The 25,050-nt window shown below is 48.5% G+C and overlaps 1 protein-coding gene across 3 annotated transcripts in view; it reads right to left on the bottom strand.

Moving 5' to 3' along the window:
* The window catches only part of LOC135245552 (protein O-mannosyl-transferase TMTC2-like), a 45,006-nt gene that overhangs the window by 9,253 nt on the left and 10,703 nt on the right, over nucleotides 1–25,050 (bottom strand). For all 3 annotated transcript variants that reach the window (XM_064318661.1, XM_064318659.1, XM_064318660.1), the window contains exons 2-8: nucleotides 13,344–13,920; nucleotides 5,988–6,813; nucleotides 3,980–4,094; nucleotides 3,584–3,669; nucleotides 3,027–3,211; nucleotides 2,569–2,647; nucleotides 277–398 (exon numbers count right to left, since the gene is read on the bottom strand). In XM_064318661.1, the coding sequence (XP_064174731.1) occupies nucleotides 277–398; nucleotides 2,569–2,647; nucleotides 3,027–3,211; nucleotides 3,584–3,669; nucleotides 3,980–4,094; nucleotides 5,988–6,813; nucleotides 13,344–13,920 (1,990 nt within the window). The remainder of the gene's footprint in view (nucleotides 1–276; nucleotides 399–2,568; nucleotides 2,648–3,026; nucleotides 3,212–3,583; nucleotides 3,670–3,979; nucleotides 4,095–5,987; nucleotides 6,814–13,343; nucleotides 13,921–25,050) is intronic.

Below are 25,050 nucleotides of genomic sequence, written 5' to 3'. Positions count from 1 at the left end.
CAGGAATGCAGGCAATACGGAGCCCTGAGTCTGATCACAAAAGCAGCTCTTAAACTGGGCTGACCCTCCACATCCCCGCCTGCATCAGACTGCTTTAATGGGCCCATATGGGAGCACTTTCCACCTGCGATGGGCAGTCCATCATGGCCTCCATTAAAGCAAAATGTCTGCGCATATCAACTGCAGACATATGACTGCCTCGCTGTGTCATAGAAGTGGAACCTCAGTGGAGACAGCCATGGGGGCGGGGGGGAAGGGTATGGGGGTCGGACTCACCCGGATGGCCAGCAGTTTCCCGTAGGTCAGGTGAGCGGGGATGTGGTCGGGCTTGGCTCTCAGGGACTCTCGATACCAGTGCTCAGCGTCATCCAGCTTACTCAGCCTCATGTAGGCCTCTCCTGGGGGAGGGGGTTAAAGGTCAAAGGTTATGGAAGCACACACATCCCCACTATCCCTATAGGCCAGTTGTCAAAAGTGGTTACTCATCACCAGAGCCCAGTCTGTAACCAGAGGGAACAGGGGGGAGATGCGTCTCTAGGGCGTGCTTAACAATCTTAACTTTCTTCCACAAACAGCAGCTTCCAGGACAGTGTTCAGATCATGCTGTGCACCAATGGGAAGGAGTCTTCAGCACTGTAGCTCGTGTTCTCAAGCACAGTCACGACACACTGGGGAATAGAGAGCCCCATGAACGTAGTCCACAGTGAAAGTGGTCGTTATGAAGAGCAGAAAATATACGCTGTTACAGGGAACGGGTCCAGCCGTGGTACACGGGAACCAAAGCACCCAGACCTCCAACACAGCGTAAAATAAATTTTAAAAAATCAAAGTGCAGCCAGAGCCTGATGACTGATGTCCCCCCGCTTGCTCTGAAAAGGATTCGGGGGCTTCTCCCCCCCCTCGATGCAGTAAAACCTTTTAAGAATGCAGAGGCAGTCCCTGGGGTTGAGCTGAGCTGGGAGTGAGAGGCAGGAACACTGTGACTCTTCGGTGCATGCACACAAGTCAGGGGGACAGATGTTGCAGACACTACATTACCCAAACTCCTCTGGGGCATAAGAGAAATCTAGAGGCCCCGGGTGGCAGCACAGCTGATGTAATGGCGTGCTGCGGATGACCGGACCAATCAGAGTGGAGGCTGGAGTGACCGGCGTCACCTGACGCCTGGCCCCTGTTTATTATTCCTGCCCAGCTGCGAAAACACCCTCTCATGCGGGTGAAATGCCCACAGAACAAAGTTTTTTCAGCGCAGTAACTGAATTAGCGAAAAAACAACAAAGGACCGTGGCACGCGAGTCCAGCTTTCACTCAGACCTGTGAGCAGTTCATTATTTATTTTAACCCCGATTTACCAAAGGGTCTCCAATTTCACTACGGACAGGTTCCCATCGGATACGAACACTGGCCGCCAACCTCAAAAATCAGGCCAAAGCACCGGACCTCTGAGGAGCTGACCCCAAAGGTCAGAAATGCACACAGTCTGTGAAGACCAATAGGGGATCAGTATCAAATCCGCCAATAACCCAGTGGAGGTTGAAAAGCGCATTTTCCGAGAAAAAGATAATTCCACAGATATCGCGCAGGTGTTATGATAAGATCGCTGGCCAGATTAAACTGAAACTAGAAACCAGCCAATATCATAACTCTCTATGGCAGCGTGTACCCCGTTTCTGTAAAGTCAGGAAATGTCTGACAATTTTATAAATCTGCGGTCAGATCCAGAGTTGAGCGGCGGCTAGCTGGTGGGCTGGCATTCCCACGCAGAACACAGCGCAGGTGAACCTGTGACCCAGAAACGACAGAGAAACCCAGACATGCCCCCGGCCAGAACCTTACCCGGCCCAAAGCCAAGAACACTGACAGGTCCATATGCCACCATCATGCCCAGTCTCTTTCACTGAACTCAAGCACTTCAACTAAATGCTCTGACTTAATTCAGGACTGGCTGTCACCTTGCATTTAGCTCACCGAATTAATCAGTTTTTATTTAAAGTGGCCATTTTTACCAGAGTTTTGCATTAACCACCACAAAACTCCAAGACAGAATAGGATTATAGGGGAGGGAGTAAGATTTGTATTTTCTGTTTATTCTTCTTCATCTTAATAATAATAATAATGATAATTCAGAGCCAAAAAGCTGATCAACAGCTGCATAGAAAGCTCCACTCTCGGGGCTCAATGCAGGCTTTCCATCAGCAGTCAGGCACCCAGGGTTAAAAGTTCTTTCATAAAAACACATCCTGGCAGTATATCCTAGTCTTAATAACTTACAAAAACACAGCAGCTTTCAAAAATACTGGGTGTAAGTAAAGCTCACTCCCAGAAACCGCCAGTTCACATTTGATATACTGTACACCTGTACTTTTACTGCCATATCTGCAGTTTGGCACTTCCAGCCAACGGGAGTGGAACTGAATCCATATTTAGAAAGACAAGCCGTTGGGATAACGGTGTACTGACAACGCAAAACGCTTGGAAGGTTCACCAGACAACAGGCTGAGATGCAATTAATTCATCCTTAAACTGAAGAGCACAAAGAAAGAGAAGTTCACTGAGGAGGAGCCTTACCCATCATGTTGTAGAGACTCTGAGGGGCAAACTGTCTGGGCATTTTCTGCACTGCGTCTTTGTAAACCGAGAGGGCTTCCTGCAAATAACAGAAGACATGAGAACCTGGAGAAACTCCCGGAGTTCCTGCAATATCCCTGGAGAATTACTAAAGGAGGGAAAAAAAAAAAAAAGAATAAATGCATTTGCTAAGACAGCAGTCCTTTAACAGACATTCAGAAATCTGGTATTCTTTTCTAGAAATTTGGATAGTTGTGTGTGTATACTTGCATGCAAAAATATTCAAAAGGTAGCTCTGTTTCTGAGGCCTGCCTGTCCTGTGCCCTGTTTCTTGGCCCAGCCCTACCCACCTCCTGGTGACCCAGCTCTACCCACCTCCTGGTGGCCCAGCCCTACAGCCCTACCCACCTCCTGGTGGCCCAGCCCTACCCACCTCCTGGTGGCCCAGCTCTACCCACCTCCTGATGGCCCTGCTCGTGCAGCAGTTTCCCCAGGTTGTAGAGGCAGCTGGTCACGGAGCTCCTGTGGGCGTGGGGGTCCTTCAGGTTCTCGTCGGGGATGTCGGCGCAGGTGAGGAAGGTGCGCTTGGCCTCGTCCAGGTGGCCCTGATTCATCAGGATGATCCCTGTGTTCAGGTACGCAGCTGCGGACGGGAGAGCCACAGAGAGAAATCTGGACAGGTAAGCGCTCTCCTCCGCAGCAGGCTCGTTATGACCATGGCTATATCTCTCTCTGCAGCGTGGGGTCTGAGGACGACTCTTCACATGCACTTGTTGTGCAGGGAGACTGTGGGTGCCTAACTGACCAGAGGGGGGCGCAGGTGTGCAATGAGACCTGGATAGCGCCTTAACAGGATGAAGCACCCAAAGGCTGCAACTCTCACAGCTCCCCTGTGATGCCAGAAATCTGGAGGAGGTGCTGGGTAGCCCCTGGCAGCAGGAGGAGAGGGAGGAGGTGCTGGGTACTCACTAGCCCCTGGCAGCAGGAGGAGAGGGAGGAGGTGCTGGCTACTCACATGCCAGAGTTGGCCTGCTTCCGATGGCCAGCCTGTAGTAGCGCAGAGCCTCAGAGAGCTGGTTGTTTTCCTGGAGTAAAAGGCCCCTGGAAGAGAAGGCAGCTTCAGGCTCTAAATCACACTGCTGACTGAGGACAGAGCCCAGGGTACACCACACACTAACACTCCTGCCACCAACTGGAAAACAGACCCATCAGTCAAAAGCAATGGAGCTCAGAGTACAGGATTACAGCCTTTCGCTTGTCCTGAATGCTAATCTACACCTCTAGCCAGGGAGAAAACACAGGCTTCAAGCAAACCAGGCATGCAACATCCAAAGACTAATCTAATTTAACATTAAGCCACAAAAAAGATGGATAGAGAAATAAAAACTTTCAAAAACAACTGCATACTCACAGGTTGTACAGCATGTCGGCCATGTTGCCACGGTAATGCAGGGCGTTCCTGTAGGCCTGCTCCGCCTCCTGCACCTTGCCCTGGTTCTTCAGCACGTTGCCGAGGTTACCCCAAGCTGGCAGAGAGACACACACTCACTGTCAGCACTTAACTGATATAAACATGACATATCAAGATCGCCTAATATACTGAATACAGGAGAAAAATATTTTTATTGTGTTAAGCGTTTTCTGGGACTTGAAATGGGGGCATCTGCCTTTTAAGCTGCAAGCAGGTGATCCAAGGTTAACCAGCAGCTAAACAATTACATTACATTTATCTGGCAGATGCTTTATCTAAAGCAATGTACAATAAAGGTCATTGGAACAACTGCAGAACACAGGTCAAACTTAAGCTACAATACACATTGTGTGACACTTATCCATAGCCATGAACACAGTCCAGTTCACACAGTAAGCCTAAGTCAGTAATGTTAGGAGTAGAATGAGGCATGACGAGCAGTCTCTTAATTTTCCCAGGTCTCCATATGCCTGGTGGCAGCTGTGTATGGCACTTAAATTGCAGGAGGCGGCTTTTAAAATGGAAATCACAATGGGATTAAAATGGCCTCCATTACATTACATTACATTATAGGTTCTTAGCAGACGCTCTTATCCAGAGCGACTTACAACAAGTGCATTACAAAACTCGGAGACAAGCGCTTTACAACATTCCTGCAAGAGAGCTACAGGTATAACTTGTTAGGTATAAGGTGATTGTACACCCTATTTTTTTTTTTTTTTTTTTTTCCATGAACTCCAATGTCCTTGTCCTTTCTGTGAGCAATCATGTGGTACACACTGCAATGACTATCAATGAAAGGCAAACTGGGATGTTCACACAGGGCGTTAAACTGCACAGATATTACTTTTAATTCATTTCCCCCCAAGGTCAATAAAGTAGACTGCATTTAAGATAGGACAGTCATATTCCAAAACAAATGGATTTACACAGCGCTGATGCACCATTACCCAGCCCAGCCAGAGCTTTAGCGTGCGGCTAATTCCACAGCTCTGCTCCGCGGCTGAACGAGCAGCGCTTGCCCTCTATCAAAGACAAAGGAGGATGAGCAGCGAGCACCGCGGGGCGGGGGGCGGGGGGCGGTCACTGCCTGTTACAAAGCCAAAAGCACCACAATTACGGAACAAACAGCGACCCTGGCAGAGAGGAGGTGCTCACTGCTGTGTGTCCATCCTGCTGCGTTTCTTGTCTTGTTACTCTGTAAAGCATCTTTGTGACAGTTCTCTGTAAAAAGCGCTGTACTAATAACATTGAATTGAATCTTCCGTGTCCGTTCGTTACACACACACACACACACACTCTCACTAAGGGGGGGGGGGGGGGTATGATGAGAGCTCCTGCTTAGCAACCAAAAAATGACATCACCAGTGGGGAAAAAAATACAAAAACATATTTAAAAAAAATAATTATTACTGACAAGGGATCCACTTACGTCTCACAAGCTTGCCAAGATTAAAGAGAGCCCGTGCTGCATTTAATCAATTTCTCTTTGCGTAAAGTGTTTCAGAACCGGCAGCCAGGAGTAAAACAGACCTTCCCAGATGAATCATTATGAAAAACAAATGCATTAAAGCATTAACAATCCCCCCCTGGCAGTGAGCGGAGGAAACCTGCTCTTTTGTGCTTTCTCACAGCTTCTCAGGAGCTGGCTGGATCACAGACTTTATTTCCTGTGAGGAGTGAAGAACGGCTTAAACCTGCACACACGCGCGCTCCTGAGTCGCTGCGGATAAGAGCGTCCGCTAAACACGCTAACGCAAACCTAAACCAACCCAGCAGCGTAGCATAGCATAGCATGGTGTAGCGTAGCATAGCATGGTGTAGCGCAGCGTAGCATGGTGTAGCATAGCGTAGCGTAGCATAGCATGGTGTAGCGCAGCGTAGCGTAGCGTAGCTTAGCATAGCATGGCGTAGCGTAGCGTACAGGGCGTGCAGCAGGGCGGGTTACCTTTGGCGGGGTTGACGGGGATGCCGGACCGGTAGAGCCGCTCCTCGTCGCGCCAGTCCTGGTTGCGCAGCAGGGTCTTGGCGGCGTGCAGCAGGAGCAGGGCGGCGGTGGCGAGCAGCAGCAGGCCCCGCCCCCGGCCCCGCCCGCGCAGGCGCAGGCACAGCGAGCGCAGCCCCACGGTCAGCAGCAGGCAGAAGCCCATGCTGGGGATGTACAGGATGCGCTCGGCCATCACGAAGCCCACGTAGAACAGGAGGTTGGAGGCGGGCAGGAAGGGGATGCACAGCAGGCTCAGGGAGAACACCGCCATGTTCCCGGTGGCGGGCAGCGAGGGTCGCCGCGGCGCCGCCGGCCCGCGGGCCTCCGTGCCGTTCTGGGCGCCCGTCGGCTCCGGGGGGGCGTGGCAGGCGTGCCCGTTGGCGCTGGGCTTCCCGTTGGTCACATGGGCGGTCACATGGGCCTTCCCGTTGGCCTCGCCCACCGCGGCCGGGTCCCGCAGGCCCGCCCACACCAGGAGCAGGAACCCGGAGTAGAAGGCCAGAGTCTGCAGGTTCCTCCAATCAGAGAGCGAGCTCAGCAGGGGCAGGGCATCCATGGACCAATCGAAGCTCAGCGTGCTGGGGCACAGGAGCAGCCACAGGTTGGCCGCGGGCAGGTACAGGAAGGTGAGCGTCCGGGTGAGGAGGCTGGGCGAGTCCGCCGCTGGGTTGTCTGAGTTGGAGAAGCTGGGCGGTTTGTTCCCCATCCAGAATAGCCGGAGCGCCAGGAGAACAGCGCCCCAAGTGGCCAGCAAGCTCACGCGCAGGACCAAGCTCGTGTTCTTCCTCTGCAAGGCAAAAGCAGACGACCACAGGTCGAGCACACAGGTACAACTATTACACACAGCCACAAAGACAATGCAGACATCCTGTTCAGCTCATCCTGGTCTGCGATTCTCTTTTTTCCAGAGGAAGACTGTTTAATCTGGACCAGGTTCTTAAAAATTTCCATTCCTGAAGATGAACTTGGATGGAAGAAGCCAAAACGAGAGGAAAGAAGCATAAAGCCCTATGAATGCAACTCAGAACACAAAGTTTCATTCATTCATGCTCAGCTTGGCCCGCAGAGTGTTTTATAGAGTACAGTAACTGGCAAGCCCGTTAAAGAGAGCAACCACACAGGCCAGAAATAATAATGAAGGCCCGTTGCCTAGCGCTCGGGGAGCCAGAAGCCGCAGATGAGTCATGCGTGTGAGTAAAAGACCCGCACAGACATTAGACATCATTTATTCAACATTAGCACCTTCTCACTTCAGGCTCAAACGCACCGGCTTGGGCAGAGTTTTTATGCTTCTCACTGACGAAAGCCAAGGGTGATCTTTTTCACTGAAAGCACTGCGCGTTGACCAGGGGCAGCGGAATTAAAAAAAACAACAAAAAAAACCTCAAATGCTCCAGTGAATACATTTAAACCATTTACTTTCCAACAGGTCAATGTTCAGATGCATAAAAAAGGTTAACAAAAACATGTATTTCTGAAACGGATCTGAGAACTGCATTTATTATCCGTCATTAAAAACGGCCAGTAAAGTTTGATATTTTCCTGCTCGGAGTGGAAGTGAGGTTCTGCTGATGGGGGGGGGATGCTGAGAGGCAGCAGAAGGTTCGATTTAAAAAAGATTTAAAAACATTAATAAACTTTGAGATGCAAGTTAGGTGCATCAACAGTCAATCAGTATTACAGCGCAACTTGAAGTGCAGCTACTGCAAACTACAAAACCCAACATCCATGTTGCACACAGCCATTACTCCAATTAGTTACCCTAAATTAATTTACCCTGAACAGAAGTACACATTTCTAAAGGGATGTGTGCACTCTGAATAAACTAGAAACATAAACAAGGTATGGAATTACTATTTTCTTATGACTGCATTCCAGAATACTGGAGAAAGATTTTTGGACAGTCAAGGGGAACGACTCCAACTCACTGCTCGAATGAAAGCCCATATTTCAGAACTTGTTTTTTTTCCCAGCTTTTCTTCTTTGTGGAGGAACCATTTTTTTCAGTTTCGTTTATATCTGGGTAACAACTAGCAGTACAAGGTGTGACTGCTCTACGTAACACTGATTTTGATACATTATTTTATATAATATTTGTTAGAAAGTATCGAGCTTTGATATCCTGCAAACCTACAATTTCCCAGCCAGCCAGACTGTAATAACCTGCAGCAAAGAAGCGGTTTAATAAGTTTAAATTCAAGTAATTAAAATATTCATTATTAATTAAAACAGGAATTAAAATATTCCTGCAGCACATTAACATGGTGATTAAAACTGCAATTAATCACAATTCAAAAAAGCCTTAATCACACTACATATGTAATATGATTCATCATATTTAATACCACTCTAATCAAATCTCCCCCCCCCAAACACAAAAAAGCACATGCACAAGCATACAGGTGTTTACATAACTGCAGATTGATAAAGATTTATATCTTGTGACATTGATTAATTATTAGTGTGGACTACACTTGGATTTGGTTTTTAACATACCCCGTGTCAGTGATTTAGTCAGGCTGCACAGGGACTCAGACTAAAGACAGGCCAGCCCACTGTCAGCTGCCCCGCCAGGCTGCTCCCTCCCCAGGCTGCCCACCCACCCAGGGCAGAGGAGGAATTAACAGCGGTATTGCAGTGCGGTGAAAACAGCTCCAGCACGGGGGGGAAGGGGGGGGGGGTCTGACACAGCCCAGGCCGGGGACAGAGACCTGCTCAGTATCAGGCCAGGTGCTTAGCTTTACCCCACATGCATACATGCTTTATATTTCCCTTTTAAAGACCTCAGTAGCTTTACCCCACATGCATACATGCTTTATATTTCCCTTTTAAAGACCTCAGTAGCTTTACCCCACACGCATACATGCTTTATATTTCCCTTTTATACAGACTCAGTACTAAACCCACCATGCAGTACATGCTTATCCCCTTTAAAGGACCTCAGTAGCTTTACCCCACACGCATACATGCTAATTTCCTTGAAAGACCTCTCAGTTAGCTTGTTACCCCACACGCATACATGCTTTATATTTCCCTTTTAAAGACCTCAGTAGCTTTACTTTGATTTTCAGATTTCCCGATCCCTTTCTAATCTTATGAAAGCACATGATAAAGCACCCCTAGAAAAAGCCCCCTCTACTGAGAGGGTGAGGGCTATGGGCCTCAAATGAAATCATTTCAAGAATTTGGGTCCACTGGAAACTATGGAGGCTCAGGCCAGGCTTCGAATTCAACTTTTTTTATTTTAATTTTATTCATTTTTATAGCATTGGACAGTAGTCCAGCATGCTAATAAAAAACAATTATTATAAATCACACGCTGTGACAAAGACAGTCAGGAAAGAAGAGCAGTTAACACAGGCGATAAAATAAAACTGCTCAACAAGGTAAAATACGAGATGCTATATGAAATACTGTCCTTTATAAAATATTTTATTATCCTGAAAGTCTCATATTACAGAACATAAATCTTTATCAATCTGCAGTTATGAGGAGCAGTTAAAGATCAGGATGAAATCTGGAGCTGCATGTATGGTGCAGATGCGTTTAGGGTCTGCAAGCCGACTGAGGGCCCGGCAGGGTTAGGAGACCACCCACCCGCTGAAAGGGAGACCACATCAGGCGATAAGAGCACCTGGCACACGCCCAAAACGCACTCAGTGCCCGTCCCACACCCGGCCTCGCCCGCAGGGTGTTTATCTCCACACCTGCGCCCGGGTGTTTTATAGACCCCCGTGGATTACCGCCTCTCAAATGAATTACTAAAACAAAAACAGACCTTTCCACAAGACGACTACATATACACACACACACCCAAAAGAAGACCTCGCACTCGCACTCTAAATGTGTGAGTCTGCGCTGCTGGCGTGGACTGCGTCAGGAGCGTACTCTCGCCTCTGCGGCCCTCCGACAGCGCACTGGCCTCCGGACGCGCAGACGACGCACAAGGGCGCATTCAGGGGCCGCCGATTACGGGAAGCCCCAATCCCATTATCTCACAAGTAAACAAACAAGAGCCTCCTCCTGAAGCGCTCCTGGCGCACGGGGCCGGCGTCCTGACGCATGCGTCTCATTAAGGACCCCGCCAGGGGGCCGCTTTCGGCCCCAGGAATGCGGGCTTTGTCCATAATCCACTTTAGCCTGAAATAAGTGGTTTAATACAATCCTACCAGGCGGCCTGCAGGGTACTTCTTTCTCTTTGTTCAAATCAGTTTAGAACTGAAACACTTTAGCCTTTATGAATCGGACATGTGGATAAAATCTCCATGGAGACCGAGCGGACCAATTAGAGAAGCTCTTTTTTTGTTCGCGGAATACAATTCTTCCAGACTAATTAGGGTGGCGGTTTGTGTCGGCAGAATTCCATTCTCCCGGACGCTCTAGGTGGAAATCCACAGGAGGGAAATCAAACAAGACAGGCTTCAGAACAACGATTCAAAACCAAGAAAAAAAAAAAAAAAAAAACCTGGTGCTTGCTGAACAGTTTAACTTTACGCAGTTACTCACAGTTGCCTTAAGTCCTGGGATTGTTTCACACTACTGTACTTCTAACTGCCTGTCCAAACTAAATAGGTTAATCGAGCTGACTTTTCATATTAGTTTGCATAATTTCAAATTAATCTGAATACGAATAACTCATTTTTTATTATTTTCTCAGCTCTGTCCTCTGTTCTGCATCATCACCACTGTTAGTTGGAAACTGCTTTGAAAATCAAACACACAAGAACATCCTAAATGAAGTTCACTGTTAAAAGTTCATTTTTAAGCAAGCTAAGGATTTAACCACACTTTTCATTTGAGGCAGTGATTAACTCTGCTATTACACATGCTGCTACAGGATAAGCATAATGTAAATAGACTCTTAAATAGTTTCACTGATAAGGTCCATTAAACACAATCCCAAACCAGACAATTTAATGCATCACCATAGACAGAAATTCCAGAACAAACCTCCATAAGATTTCCAGCTGCTCTAAGAAAGACTTTAAACCCTGTCTTAATAGAGTTTCAGACCCATGGACAAAGCTAACCCACCTGAGCTTCAGCACCACGGACAGAGTTAACCTCACCTGAGTTTCAGCACCATGGACAGAGTTAACCTCAGCTGTATTTCATGGATAGTTTAACTGAATTTTTCATGCCATGAAACATACAATGACACCAAAAAAGTGCCCATCTAACAAATACTATGGATAAATCACTTAATCGTATTCTTTTCTTATTCCACACCAGTCAGTGTAATTATGCCTGAACTGGATGCACTCAGCAGTCACCGGGCAAAGGAATCTTGAAAGTCAGAGGTCAGAGGTCAGATGCCGGTAGTTACTGCTGTGCAGGAATGGGTCTTGTGTCTGGGGTGAATAAGAGTGTAAACGGAATGGCTCCTTAAAATAAAAGAACATGAACCGTAGCCGAGTAACACGTCCCCAAATGAAAGTTAATTTTTCAGTGCCTCTTTTTTTAGTACCTCTCATACAGGCTCTACAAGGAGAATAAGTCACATAAGGAAACGTCTCCATCATGAATCAAATCATCACAGCACTTAAAACACACGCGCACACACACAGGCGCACACACACACACTCACTCACACACACACACACACACCACACCCACACACACACCCTCAAACGCAGGCACACACACGCACGCACATGCACTTAAAACCTCACAACTGTCACCAAAAGGCACTCTGGGATATCTTTATGGGAGAGGATGGAGAGCCCCAGAGGGGCACTGGGGGGGGAGGAATGCTGGACCCATGTGGGGGGGGGGGGGTTAGACGGGCCCAGCCACACTGAACAGGGCACGCTCATTACAGCATCACTGGGCCCCTTCCTCACAAATATTAAACTTCCACATAATTAATGAGCCAATACTCCCAGCTTTTCCGGTCAAAGGGAAATATGGGGTGGAGGTACAGGCAGATTTAGCACGGGTGCGCTGGGGTTTCTGAGGAAAACCGAAGAACCGAAGAAAACTGAAGAGAAAGAAGGGGGTTCAAGTAAGGAAAGGGTTAACCATGGACACGGGGGGGTTGGGGTTATCCCAAGTTCATTTGCCACAGTGCAACAGACTTAACTTCCTATTTTATCCAATTTCCGTTTTTATAACTAATGTTAAATTCTAAATCTGCTTTTGATTATACTTATTTTTAGCATGGCTGTACCTTACCAACAAGCTGCATCTTAATTTATTCTGATACAGATTGAGATTAAATGCTGAAGAGTTATAAAAACACTTTCATCTACTCTCACATTACAGGCGTTTAGTGTCCCCTATGGAGATGGAATATACTATTAAATTAAAAAATTTAAATAAAACGGAAATAAATCGTGGAAATTGTTCACAATAATTCATAAAAATAACTGATAACATAATTAACATTCAGCATATATTCAGTATGTTCCCCAGATCACACTGCAGTGCATGAATGTCTCTGTAGAAAATTCTGAACAGACTGAACTTTTCCATAAATGAGGAACTACAGCACCCCAGATCAGCATCATTCTGTTCAGGCATTGAGCAAAAACACTTCTTTATAAAGAGAATCTATCCGTACAACTCGATATTTACAGAAGCAGTTCAGGATAATCTCCTTGGTTTATGGGTAAAAATGGCTGTGCCCCACTTGGGAATCGAACTCGCAACGTTTGAGTTACAACCCCTGACCAATGTGTTACAGCACAAGCTCTCGGGTACATTTAATCGCACCGTAAACAAGTTTTAACGAGGGTTCTGTGACTTCTGCCTGGTCGATGCCACCGAGCATAAAACTGTTCTGCTAAAAGATTGCTGCTGTAACCCAAATTATGGCCCAAATTCCCTGTTGTTTTTACTACAAACATGGTGGGCGAAGACGTGGAAAAGGTCAGTGTTTGGGTAGCAGAGTTTATTAAAACAGTTCTCACAGCAAACGCGGTGCCTTTGAGGTTTCACAGAAGAAACGAGGGGAGAAGCTGAGAGAAAACATCCCTGGAACAGACATATTGCCCCCAGACACCCATACAATCCTCTAATAGATTCAGGAAGACCAACAGCCAAAGGGGCTGGAAACTCCCAGCAAAGCCAGCGAGGGCTGATGCACTTCAGAGCCTCACGCACACACACACACACACTCGCACGCACACACACACACACACTCACTCACTCGCACGCACGCACGCACACACACACACACACACACACACACACACACACACACAGCACACACACACACACACACACTCACTCGCACGCACGCACGCCCACAGACACCCACGCACTCAAAACACACACACACACACACTTTCTGCGGGAGCAGGCAGCAGCACTCACCTTGCGCAGCAGGTGGATGAGCGGTCGGAGGCGGAGCCTGTGGCAGATGAAGAGGTCGTAGGCGGCGGCCACGCCCAGCACGGTCACGCCCTGCTCCTTCCACAGCATGCTGCAGGCAGCCAGCAACAGGCTGGCCAGGAGCCACGCCCAGCAGCGGGCGGGGGCGGGGCCAGGCCCGAAGGCGCAGTGCCGCGCGTAGCACAGCAGAGAGAGCAGGAAGAAGAGCCCCGCCCCCAGGTCGGCCCGCCCCACCACGCCCGCCACCGCCTCGGTGTGCACGGGGTGCGCGGCGAAGAGCAGCCCGGCGGCCAGCGCCCAGCGCCCGCCCCCCAGGAGCAGGCGGGACAGGCGGGCGAACAGCCCGGTCACGGCTGCGTGCAGGCTCACGTTGACCAGGTGGTACCCCCAGGGCTCCAGCCCGCCCAGCGCGTGGTTCAGCCGGAAGGACAGCGTGCACAGCGGCCGGTACGACTTGTGGCTGCCGCTGTGCGTCAGCAGCGTGCCCCAGAAGTCGTCGTAGAAGATGTTGATCCAGGGGGTCTCCGGGAGCAGGTCCTGGTTGGTCTTGATCACACGGCTTGGGGGTGGGGGGTCAGAGAGGGGCGCACCAGGTTAGGACATTTCACACCAAATGAAAGCACAGCTGAAAATAAGGCTCAAGTTAAATGGAATGATGTCCAGACGAGCACCCCGCTGACTGCACTGAACCCACCACCTCCGAACCGCGTGATCGTGATCCATTCTTTTTCAATCAGAGCTAGAATACATGCCTGCTTGCATCAAGATATAAATACAAGATAGTGGCTATTATGAGACCACAAGAACCTACAAATCATTTACAGAAAAAAAACCACCTTGCAAGTAAATATGCTGACAGGGTATCCACGACGACCTGGCTGTCATATTGAGTCTCATTTCCCCTACTCCGTTTAGCTAGACGCCACACACACACACACACACACACACACACACACTCGCAGCTTCACAAGTTACTGTCTGAACTCTGTTGTTAATGAGACCAAGGTGACAAGAAGACAGCAGGAAAGATCACCTCATGCTTTTCGCCAGTGTGAAAATCACTCACCCACGCATCCAGGCTGTACAACAATGCCATTTCTTTGGCTTTATTTTTTAGTAACACAGGCCTACACGTACCAGAGGCTGAATAGACTTCCTGGGCCTTTTATAACCCCACAGGCCTGAGCCACAACCTCCAAATCAACTGACCGTGGAACCAGATATGCATTTTGGTTTGGACTGTTTGCACACATCCCAGCTCTTTAGTTCTGTCCGTGGGCTTGAGTGAGCTCACACGTGCTCAGTCTGCATGGAGTTTATTTTCACCGGGCGACGGCGTGAGACCGACGACGGGGCCGAACATTAGGGTGCCATTACGAGCTGTGAGCAGCAGGGGGCGTGCGACTAAAACTGCCGTGTTTGTGAGGAGAGGTGCGATATCACACAGGGAGCGCCAGGCTGCGTTTACACCCAAGGGCCCCTCAGATTAAAACTCCACTCGCACGAAACACCTACAACCGCAGAGCACACCGATTACTTCAGCCTCAAAATGTCCAATAGCAACAGGAACCATTACATTAATAGCAGTATCTTCTAAGCAATACCATATTTTCAGGAGAAAGACCCTTGTTTCAATTGAGGCAAGATCTTAAATTTTATTCTTCTTTGGAAAAAAAAAAAAACATCCTTGTTTCAATTTAGGTATTAATATGCTTTTGGGACTTTTCCCTTTTTCCACAGAATAGGTACTACTGAGGACCTCCAGTTTAGGCACCAAGGAAAACAAAGCATGCAGCCAGTTCAGGTAAGAGCCAAGACTGGAAACAACACTTCTCTCTGTTATTCTGTCTCAGATATATCACATTTCCAGGAAAGCTGCTCTTGTGTCCAATGCCACTTCACGCTGGATTGAGAGACTGTGGTTCCAGGTATGGGAGACAGAGCTGGGTCAAATAATCCCGTTTTAAAAATTTAACCCTTTAGACACCACAAAAATCTCTTGGAGAGGACTGGAATTACTTCACAGAAACATCTTTGAGAGATGTAATCAGAGCTACAGGCCCTGTGTGCTGGATGTATCGGTGGATGTGTTCGGTGTGTATTTGACGCACGTTTGGTGGCTGTTCAGTGCACGTCTGGTGAATGTTTGTATGCACTTAGTGTGTGTTCGATGGGTGTTTGGCATGTGCTCAGTACCTGCTCAGTATGTGGTGTGTTCGATGGGTGTTTGGCATGTGCTCAGTACCTGCTAAGTATGTGGTGTGTGTTCGATGTGTGTTTGGCATGTGCTCAGTACCTGCTCAGTATGTGGTGTGTGTTCAGAGCAAGCAGCTCGCTTCCTCGTCTTGTTGCGAGACGAGCAGCCCAGTGAGAGCAGTCACACGGGAGGAGGGCGGGGGATGACGCGTCCTCCTCACACCCCGGCCGTGACTAACTGCCCCCGCGGCTCCCGGCCCCGCTGCCCAGAAACGGACGGCGCACGTTGCCGTGATACGGACAGCGCGTTGCCGTGATACAGGCACCGCGCGGCGCGGATAAGCCTGTGACCTCACCGCTAACGTTCCTGCAAACAAACGAGCCGTCTGGGCCTGGGAAGGCTGTAAGGGTTCCCTCTCCCTACCCCTGGAGGGGATGCTGAGGGAGCAAATCAGAGCATTAAACGCTTTTAATGAAGCAGCTGTTTGGCTCGCGGTTTTAACTATCATAGAGTTTTATTATACAGCCCTCGTTTGGAGCATTGATCTGTGAGTAAAAATAAAAACAGAAATAGACCAGTGGTAATAGACACTGTTAGATAAGACACTTAAAATGCAAATGACTTCAGGAAGTCGAGCAAATATTCATTAACTTCCAGAAACGAGCTGCAGTGAATTAATTATTAATCCTCACAAGAATTAATGAGTTACAAAATCCATATTAGGCATCTATGAGACTAACATTAATTTTTTTAAACAGCCTAGTTTACACAGGACTGATGGCTCATTTCAGCAGAACAGATAGACTCTCTCTTCCCCCCCCCCCCCCAGAGTCATTAGTTTAAATTTCAATTCCTCACCCAAGTTTGGCTGAATTTGAATACGGCAGAACCACAATCCCAGCGATTTTTGAATGCGTGTCAGTGGGGGGAAAGGGTGCATGCTGGGAAACGAAGTCTCTGGCAGACGGGCAAAAACGTGACCCTCGCTCTGCCAAGCCCGGCCACAGCTTCGCTCCCATGTCCCACAATCCTCGCTGCCACACCACCACTGTACGTGCGGCGCTCCTTCTGTGGTCTTGGGTGCCGGCCAATCGGTTTCGCACAAAAGTCTTCTGCGCCTGTCCACGCCCCCCCTAAGCCTGCCAGCAGCACAATAAAGAAGAAAAATCCGAACCCCCCCCCGCCCCCCGACTCCCCCCCCTCTGTGGCATTTTTATCACCGGATTTCACATTTCATTATTATTATTAAGATTATTATTCTTCACACAGAGCCCTGCAGTTTCATACTTTCATTGACGTCCCAAGAACAATGGCAGTGGAAGCCCTTCACTGGGCTCTCTGAGGGGGGGGGCACTGAAAGGAAATGCACATTCATTACAGCCCCCCCTCCCACCCCCACCCCGGGCCCCCACCCCTGTGAAAGGGCCTAAAAGAAAAGGGCGCTGCAGTGGGGCATTGTGACAGAGGGGGCCGGGAACAGGGCCAGGGTGGGACGCCCCTCTGAGGAGAGATTTAAACCCATCATGGCTGAAGCAGGTATATGGCTCCGCCCCTCTGCTGTGCGATCACCACGGCAACGCCAGCTCATTCAACCCTCCCGCTCACTTACAAACGGAATATTCTGGAAAACAGTGAACTAAAATACACTATCAATATATGGCAGCAGCCCAATATGGAGAAATGTATTGGTACATTAAGATGCTGTAATATGCATTTTTAAAATGCACTGTAATATATCTCTTTGAAATGCCCTGCTTTTCTAATCTGCTGTCACTGGGTAATTGCATTTAAAGATGTTACTCTGTGTGTTTAAGGGCCTACTCTCAAGGGCCTGTTCTCTGCAGTCTGATGTAATCTGATCTGATCAATAAGGCACACGCAGGGGACTGGAGATAAAAAGGCACACGGTTACGGGACTGATGGGGAAAACAGGAGAGGCTGTGATGCGTTCCGCACGTCGACGACAGGGCCCTAAAAGCGCCGTTTAACAAGGTACAGCAGACGCACACACGCACACACACGCATGTGCGCGCACACACACACACACACACACACACACACACACACACACGCACACACACACGCACACGCACACGCACACGCACACGCACACGCACGCATGCGTGCACACACGCTAGCCCACACCAGCTACAGCCAGAGAAACACCAGCTCTCCCATTGGACGGAACAATCGTGGGAAACAACGGCGGCGTCTGGCCAATGAGGTCCCAGATGTGAGGTCACAATACGGCACGCTGTCACCCCACCCCCCCCCCCCCGCCAACCCCTCCCACCCAGACACCACAGCACGACCTGCTTCCCCAGCCCGAGAGGAAAGGCTGGCAAACAGAGCCAGAAATCAGGTCTTAAACTCAATCACACGGGCCACTTTCTCCAGAGAGGTTTGCCACACAAATGCCAAACCTCTGCATTCTGGCTCTCATAGAAACAGAATACACTGCAACATACTGCAAATATGCAGACCTAAAAAATTTAGATAAATATGAAATTAAATATTTGAAAATATCTGAAAGCAGAAATAATTTGTACATTAGCCATGCAACATTATATTTATTGTAGTAAAAACACAAGAAAACACACTTATACAGCCTCATTGGCCAATCAACATTCTCATGAATATCACCAACAAGAAATAAGTTACCTTAATTTTGCTAAATATTAAGAGCAAAGCACTAATGGTCAGCCCAGACTGCACATGAGTCTTAATGTAGCAGATCACGCTGGAACCCTGGAGGTCTCAGCCTGTGATAGGTCAGGTCAGCGGCCGCTCACTGAAGACCCAGCCGCCCCGCTACAGACGCCGTGAAATCGGCATTGTGGGAGCGGAGCAGTGGCCTAATCCTTCTGACACAAGTCATTAACCAGACAACAGTCTGGGCCTGCGGTAAACAATCTAAACAGCAGTGTGTGCAGCCATTGGGACCCCCACACCAGTCCACCACCCTACACAAGCAGGGGGACGGACACGGACCTGTGACTGGACTGGGCCCTGTGAAAGAGCTGGATCTTTGTCCTTCACATAAAGCCAGTCATTAAAAAGCCCTGACTGTCAGTCACAGTACACAGCCTTCATTCACTGTCATTCACAGGAGTGTGAAAAAGACTGATGTCCCAGGGGAATCATGTCTGGTAATCATGAGAATTATACTCCATTAGAGAGCACATGAAGCCTCATCCTGCAGCCAATAACAACCCCAGCAGAGTCCTCTCCAGCAACCACTCCATCTTTCATAATGACAGCAAAAATTATTACAAACCTGTCAAAGCCAAAACAACCATAACGCAATGGCATCTGAATAACCACTTTTCTCCACTGATGAAATCATAATTTATCATTACAGCTTCCCTGGGTCTTGTTCCTACATTAAATCACAATAAAGATTCATTATGAAGCATTGGCATTCTAGACTAAACACAGATTTCAGCAATACACACGTAATTGCCAGAAGACTCAGACACAGCCTTTTTCACATTAAGTCATTTTGATCATTGCTGTTTGATGACAAAATATCCCCATGTCATCTCATATGAAACTAATTAAAGGGAGGTCACAGTCTTCCTGCTTTTGAGGCACTGAAGGAAAGCCGAACTGATTAAATTCTGGGGGAAGGGGAGGTGACCCCAGGTAGGAGAGTCTTTGAAGAGCCCAGGTTCATAGAGACAGGTGCCTTAAAGCATGCACAGGAATCCAGCGTGTAATAAGCCTCAGATTATACACCAGGGCTTCATTTTAATTCCATGGTGGATAATCAAAGGGGGGGGGGATTCTGGTGTACGGGACAGCTCGCTGACCCCATTTTAGTCAGAGGGTGACAGAGAGACAGAGAGCCTCCAGTACGATACCACCCAAAACACAACTGGGGCTATGTTTAATCAAGGCGGTTTATTTTAAAATGAAAACCCTGTGTTCATTAGTTTAAAGCCGCAGTCTGGAAGCCAGAGAAGGGGCAGCAGGAAGGGAAGTGGTGTATTTCTAGGGTCAAAGGGCACGGCCCTGTTGTCACTCCCAGCCCGGCTGCATGTAACGAACCCGCTGTTTAAAAAAAACCAGGTGAGAAAAGCAATTACAGAGACCCTGCTGTGTGAGGGGACTCAGGGTCATGCCCCAACATTACAGCTCATAAACCCGCACTGCGGGCTGCTTACCCCCCTCCCTCCTCCCTCCCCTCCCCCTCCTCTCCTCTCTCTCTCTCCTCTCTCTCTCCTCTCTCCCTCTCTCCCTCCTCTCTCCTGCACTCTCTCTCTCTCTGGTCTGGGTGACCCGTTACCCAGGCTGCAGGGCCCGGTGGTTCCTCAGTTTCCCCTCCGTACGGCTGCGAGCCAGAACCACTTCCTGCTCCACCAGATAAGGCCGTCCCAATTGGCTGTTTGTTAAGATAGTCAGGGCCAATGAGGAACAGAGACGGAGAAGACAAACAGAGCACAGAGCACCACTCAGCTGTGGAAGTCTTAATCCAGCTCAAGGCCCACTAATCGAGTATGAAATTGGTCCGGAGGGAAAAGTCATGAATTAACGGTCAGCCGAGCAAGACTGAGATACCGAAACACAGGAAGTCTGCATTTAACCACCGGGCAGTCATCGCTAATCGCAAACAGATTGCTACATTTTTCCACTAAATCATATCATTTCAGCATGATTGCTAGAAATGATGCTCGTAAATTCACGTGATGGTCGATGACAGGAGAACTACCGAGAACGAAGAACCAGAGAGAAAAATCAGGACAGAATATCCGAGTGGCCTCACCTTAAAAACAAGCCCCTCTCCTCCTGAGCCAAAGCAAACTACATATCCAAGTCACCGTTCTTTCATGATTTTGGAGAGCCCAACAGCCTCATAAACGCATCGCTGACCCCAACAAACCACTCAATTCCACATGCTGTCACTCAGCATTTCAGGGAAAGGGCTCGTTTGCAATTCAACTTTTACAGACTTAAATCTCTTTTACAGACACAAGCTTACTGGCTCACGGTCCACTATCTGTGAGATATGCAACACATGGCCACTTTATGAACTGCCACACAGCCCCACAAAATGTAGAAAGTGGGAGGAGATTTCATTAAGCAAATTTCTTGTATTCGGCATCGTATTTCCTCTTCTCCTTAAACAATGAACTCCTCTTTATTAACCTCTATGAAAAGTAGGTTTTATCCAACACTCCATGTCAGCATTCTAGAACTCCGATCAACCACCAGGAGTGACTGTGACATCAGCATTAGAATGTTTAGCGAATCGCATTCTAACCACATTCTGTTTGCGGTCTCACACTTGCAGGGTTAATGCGGAATAAGCCAGGGATCAGCAGTCACACGGAGAGAATTTCCCAGAATGTCCTGCCTTTGACGCCCTGGGGCCGTTTCCCCAGTAACCGCAGAGCTACGGGGAGCACAGGCCCGTGATATACGCAGGCCAGTCTGGACCATGAAAGAGGTTCCACCTCAATCACACCCCCGCCCCCCCGTTCATCATTTCCACCCCAGTGTCCAAGGAATGCCCTGCAATGTTGGCTCATCTTGTTCTAAAAAACAGAACAGGTCAATGGCGTCTTAATACAATGACTATGCTGGAATCAAATTCACACATGCATGTTATTATACGTGTTCTTTACGCGTTTTCATTGTAAAATGTTTCATTGTAATGAGTTTTAGATAAATTTGACCACCATCAATTAACCACACCACTGTCCCAGGTTTCAATGCGAAGCAGGTTTTACATTCAGTAAAATCAGCTGAGCATTAAACAGCCCATTAGACCCCCCCCCCAGGTATGAGAACAGCTGTGACACAGCCAGCACGCCGACCCCCAGCACGATGGAACAGGTTTTTCTGACCTCCACTGTGTTCAGTCATTAGTGAGAAGAACACCTGCGCAGAACCACATGGACAGACAGAGCTAACAAACACAGGAAAATAAGTGCATCATGGTAAAGCCCAACAGCCTTGACCCCTTCGATCAAAACCACACCCGCCATTAACGGCAGAGGTCAGCTAATCGGTCTCTTATCCCCTCCCCCTCCCTCCTCCTCCTCCTCGTGAAGAGTCTGAGAGTGGACTGCAGAGTTAATCTCTTCTGCTGCAGAACCTTTTAGAGCCCAAAGGCTCTCCATCAGGATTACTGTCCAAGGTCAGGTGGAGGAGGGCATCTGACCTTGGACAGCGCAGCACAGAATAATGGACCCTGTGTCCAGCAACCTCCATCTAGCATGTTAAAGCACCCACAGACAGGCTACTTTAGCCCGGACATCTTCAAATAACTATTAGTACAGCATTGACAGAGCAATTATTCAGCCAGTGCTCAGGTCTGGAGCAGCCTAGAGGAGGAAGTGCACTGAATCACACAAAAGGTTTCCATAAAACCAAAGTCACCAGAGAAGAGCCGGATCTGATGGACACATCATTCTAATTATTATTATTATTATTATTAATAAAATGAGAACAGGGTGACAAAACCACCTGTAAAATATGAAAAGTTTAAAATGGAGACTTGCACTCATCTGACAGGAGCGCAGCAGTGATGAGGCCTCATGGTTTTATGGGTTAGAGCAGAAGCCAGTCACACCAGCGGTTGGACATAATCCAGTGGTGAGAGAACAGAAATCCTGCCAAAAATCACAAGGAACACCTACAACACGCAGTGCACAGTGCACTCCCTGCACAAGGGCTTTCTGTGCCTGCCTCCCCCCACCCCCAAACCCCATCACCCCAACCTTTAAAGCAATCAGCCAAAGTTTCCTCAGACAAATGACGCAAAGCCCTGCTTGAATTTGTCCCGGAATAAATAAGTTTCGGATGAAAGGATCAGCCTTAGGGAACCGTGATCAAAGATTATCCTTTAACAGCCCCATCAGTGACCAGATGCAGCCCAAAAAATAAATTAAAATATGCACCCACGACCTCAGAATCAGGAGGCAAACGTCACAGTGCCCCATAATAAAACCCCGCTATTTCCTGTTCGGCTGTGCAATCACACAACCTGCACTGAATTACAGCAGTTTAAGGTCTGGGAGAGCAGGCCAGTGTAGTGCTTCATACTATTACTGCTCTGATCCCCCCCCAATTTCACTACTTAAATTACGCTTACAAAGACCTACACGAATGAACACTCTAATCTATTTACACTGAAGCAGGAAATGCATTTGCTTAGCCAAAACTGGTCATTCCACAGGATCAAGGTAAGGGGAGGTATCCTGCATCCTCACAGTGAAGATATCCATTACATGGTGAATCCCTGAGAATCCAAGATAAATGTAAGCGTGCTACTGCATCTTTTAACTCAGTTTTGGTTTACAGAAATATACTAGACTGGATGAGAGATAAAAGCATTAACATTTCTGCAGGTTTCAGTAAATCACACCCTTTCCACACCATTTCCTTTGTGTGCACCACTGTTAGTCTTCCACCTGAAAGAAGGCACTCTGGATCAAACAGAGAAAGGTTCCGCTGTGCTCAAACACAATTGAGCACTTCCACCCTCTGAGCCTTCAGCAAGCCTCAGTATCCACAGTGATTCAGCACTCAGACAACCCAAATAATGTACCACATGACATCAAGCTGCAAATGCGCCACACACACACACACACAGGCACGAGCGCGCACACACACTTTTACAGATGTGCCAGAGAGAGAGAGAGAGACAGTGAGAGGGGTGAGCTCGCAAAGCCCAATCCACACGCTGTTCCTGTTACTTGGATACGGAAAATAGAAACCATACCGAAATAACACACTACAAAGATATTACCAGACATGATGGCAATTTCCATTTTTAGATTGTGTAATAGTTTTCTAAAAAATAAATACACAGCTGTGAAATACATAAATATGTCTGTGCGGCATTTTCTGCTAAATCTCTTCAGTGGAGTGAAATGCAGCACAGATGCATGCTGGGCCATTATTACGGCTGGGACTCCTCCATTACACACCGCTGGGCTTCAGCCACCTTATTATCTCAGCTGCAGTTTACTGCACAACTAATCCCCCTTTGTTTATCTATTTCTTATAACACAAGCCCAGGTGCAGCAGTAATCACACAAACCCTCACTCATTTTGGGGCGACAATGAGAACAGGAGGGAAGGAGAGATCAACAGAAGAAGCGGAAACGTGCTTTCTACTGAAGGACGGAATCAGCCAGCCTTCCCCACACCCCTCCGTACACCACTGCTGATGCTCACTCAGTCAGGCATGGGGCTGAGTTTAGTCCTCAGACAGGGGGCAGCACTGAAATGGGGGCTGTGCACTGGGGGGGGGGGCTGAGGGTGACACTGAGACTGAAGAAACAGGATGAGACATGGTGTTTTGCAATAGTAGTGACTCATACGTGCGTGTGTTCATGTGGAGGAGCGTAACTGGCTCTGGGGCCGGGCCACGGCTCAGTCAACCACAGGCCCGGCGAACGAGCCGAGTCAGCAGGACCCCGGAGGGATGCATCACCCCAAACGGCAGAGTCACCCGCCGCCGCCCCGCCGCCACCCAGAGGGACAGGAACAGGCATTATTTACCGGGGCACTAAAATTCAGAGCGATGCAGACACCACCAGCCACTTCAGAAAGATGCAGATGATTCACGTCCTGATCAGCGTCGCTGCAGCTGTGAGTCTCCCCAACCGGCTCCAAACAGCCGCTTTCTGTCTGGGTCCTCTGCTGGAGTAATCTTTGTTTAAATAAATTAATAAATAAATAAAATAAATAAATAAAAACAGCTGCCCCTCCCAACTTCTAACAGCTGAGTTTACAATAGCATAAATAATGCTGGGCTGTTGAGTAAGGAGGCAATCTCAAAGCAGCAGCCCTTTATCTAGGCCTCCATCGCAGCTACGAAGGAATACCTTGCGCATTCAGGCTACACTGGCTGGAATCACAGACCAGCGAAGCACAGGAGCGCACTTTCCAAGTCCATGAGAACTCCAGTTACACAGCCTGCAGTTAAAATTACACACACAAACAAGCAACTGCGCTCTCAGAAAGACAGAGGAGTGCCCATTATGGCTCCCATTGAGAGGCGCTGAGTGGCATTCCTACTGCACAGATCAGAAACACACGTGCTGCATAATTCAGATCCCTGAGGAAACCGAAGAGGAGAGCCGTTCAGGAATAACAGTTGAGCTGTGGAAGATCTTCACTTTCATATCAGTGGCAGAAGGGAAGTCCGCTGAGGCCCTTGTGCCAGTCCTCTCACCACCCCAGTACTGCAGGGTTTTATTAGCCATGCGAGGAGGACAGTGCTGGGAACACTGCTCTCTGAAACCAGGATATCCTGGGGATTCGCTGGATTCTGCTTATCAGCAGACGGACACCATCAAACACGAACCGTCTCGGGCCAAACCTGGGCCCACGGGGCCAGGGTTCGAACCCTGCTCCCTCTCCATCAGCACACATCCCCACTCAGCTGACACCTTGCAGCCAATAACTCAACCCCACCGTTATCACACGACATACCTGACAGCCAATTAAAGTCCAAACAGATCCATGTGTGCCCCT

Source organism: Anguilla rostrata, chromosome 19, assembly GCF_018555375.3.
Source record: "Anguilla rostrata isolate EN2019 chromosome 19, ASM1855537v3, whole genome shotgun sequence".
NCBI classification, from domain to species: Eukaryota; Metazoa; Chordata; class Actinopteri; order Anguilliformes; family Anguillidae; genus Anguilla; species Anguilla rostrata.
Note: the sequence above shows the minus strand (reverse complement) of the source record. Positions and strands in the feature narration are given on the sequence as shown.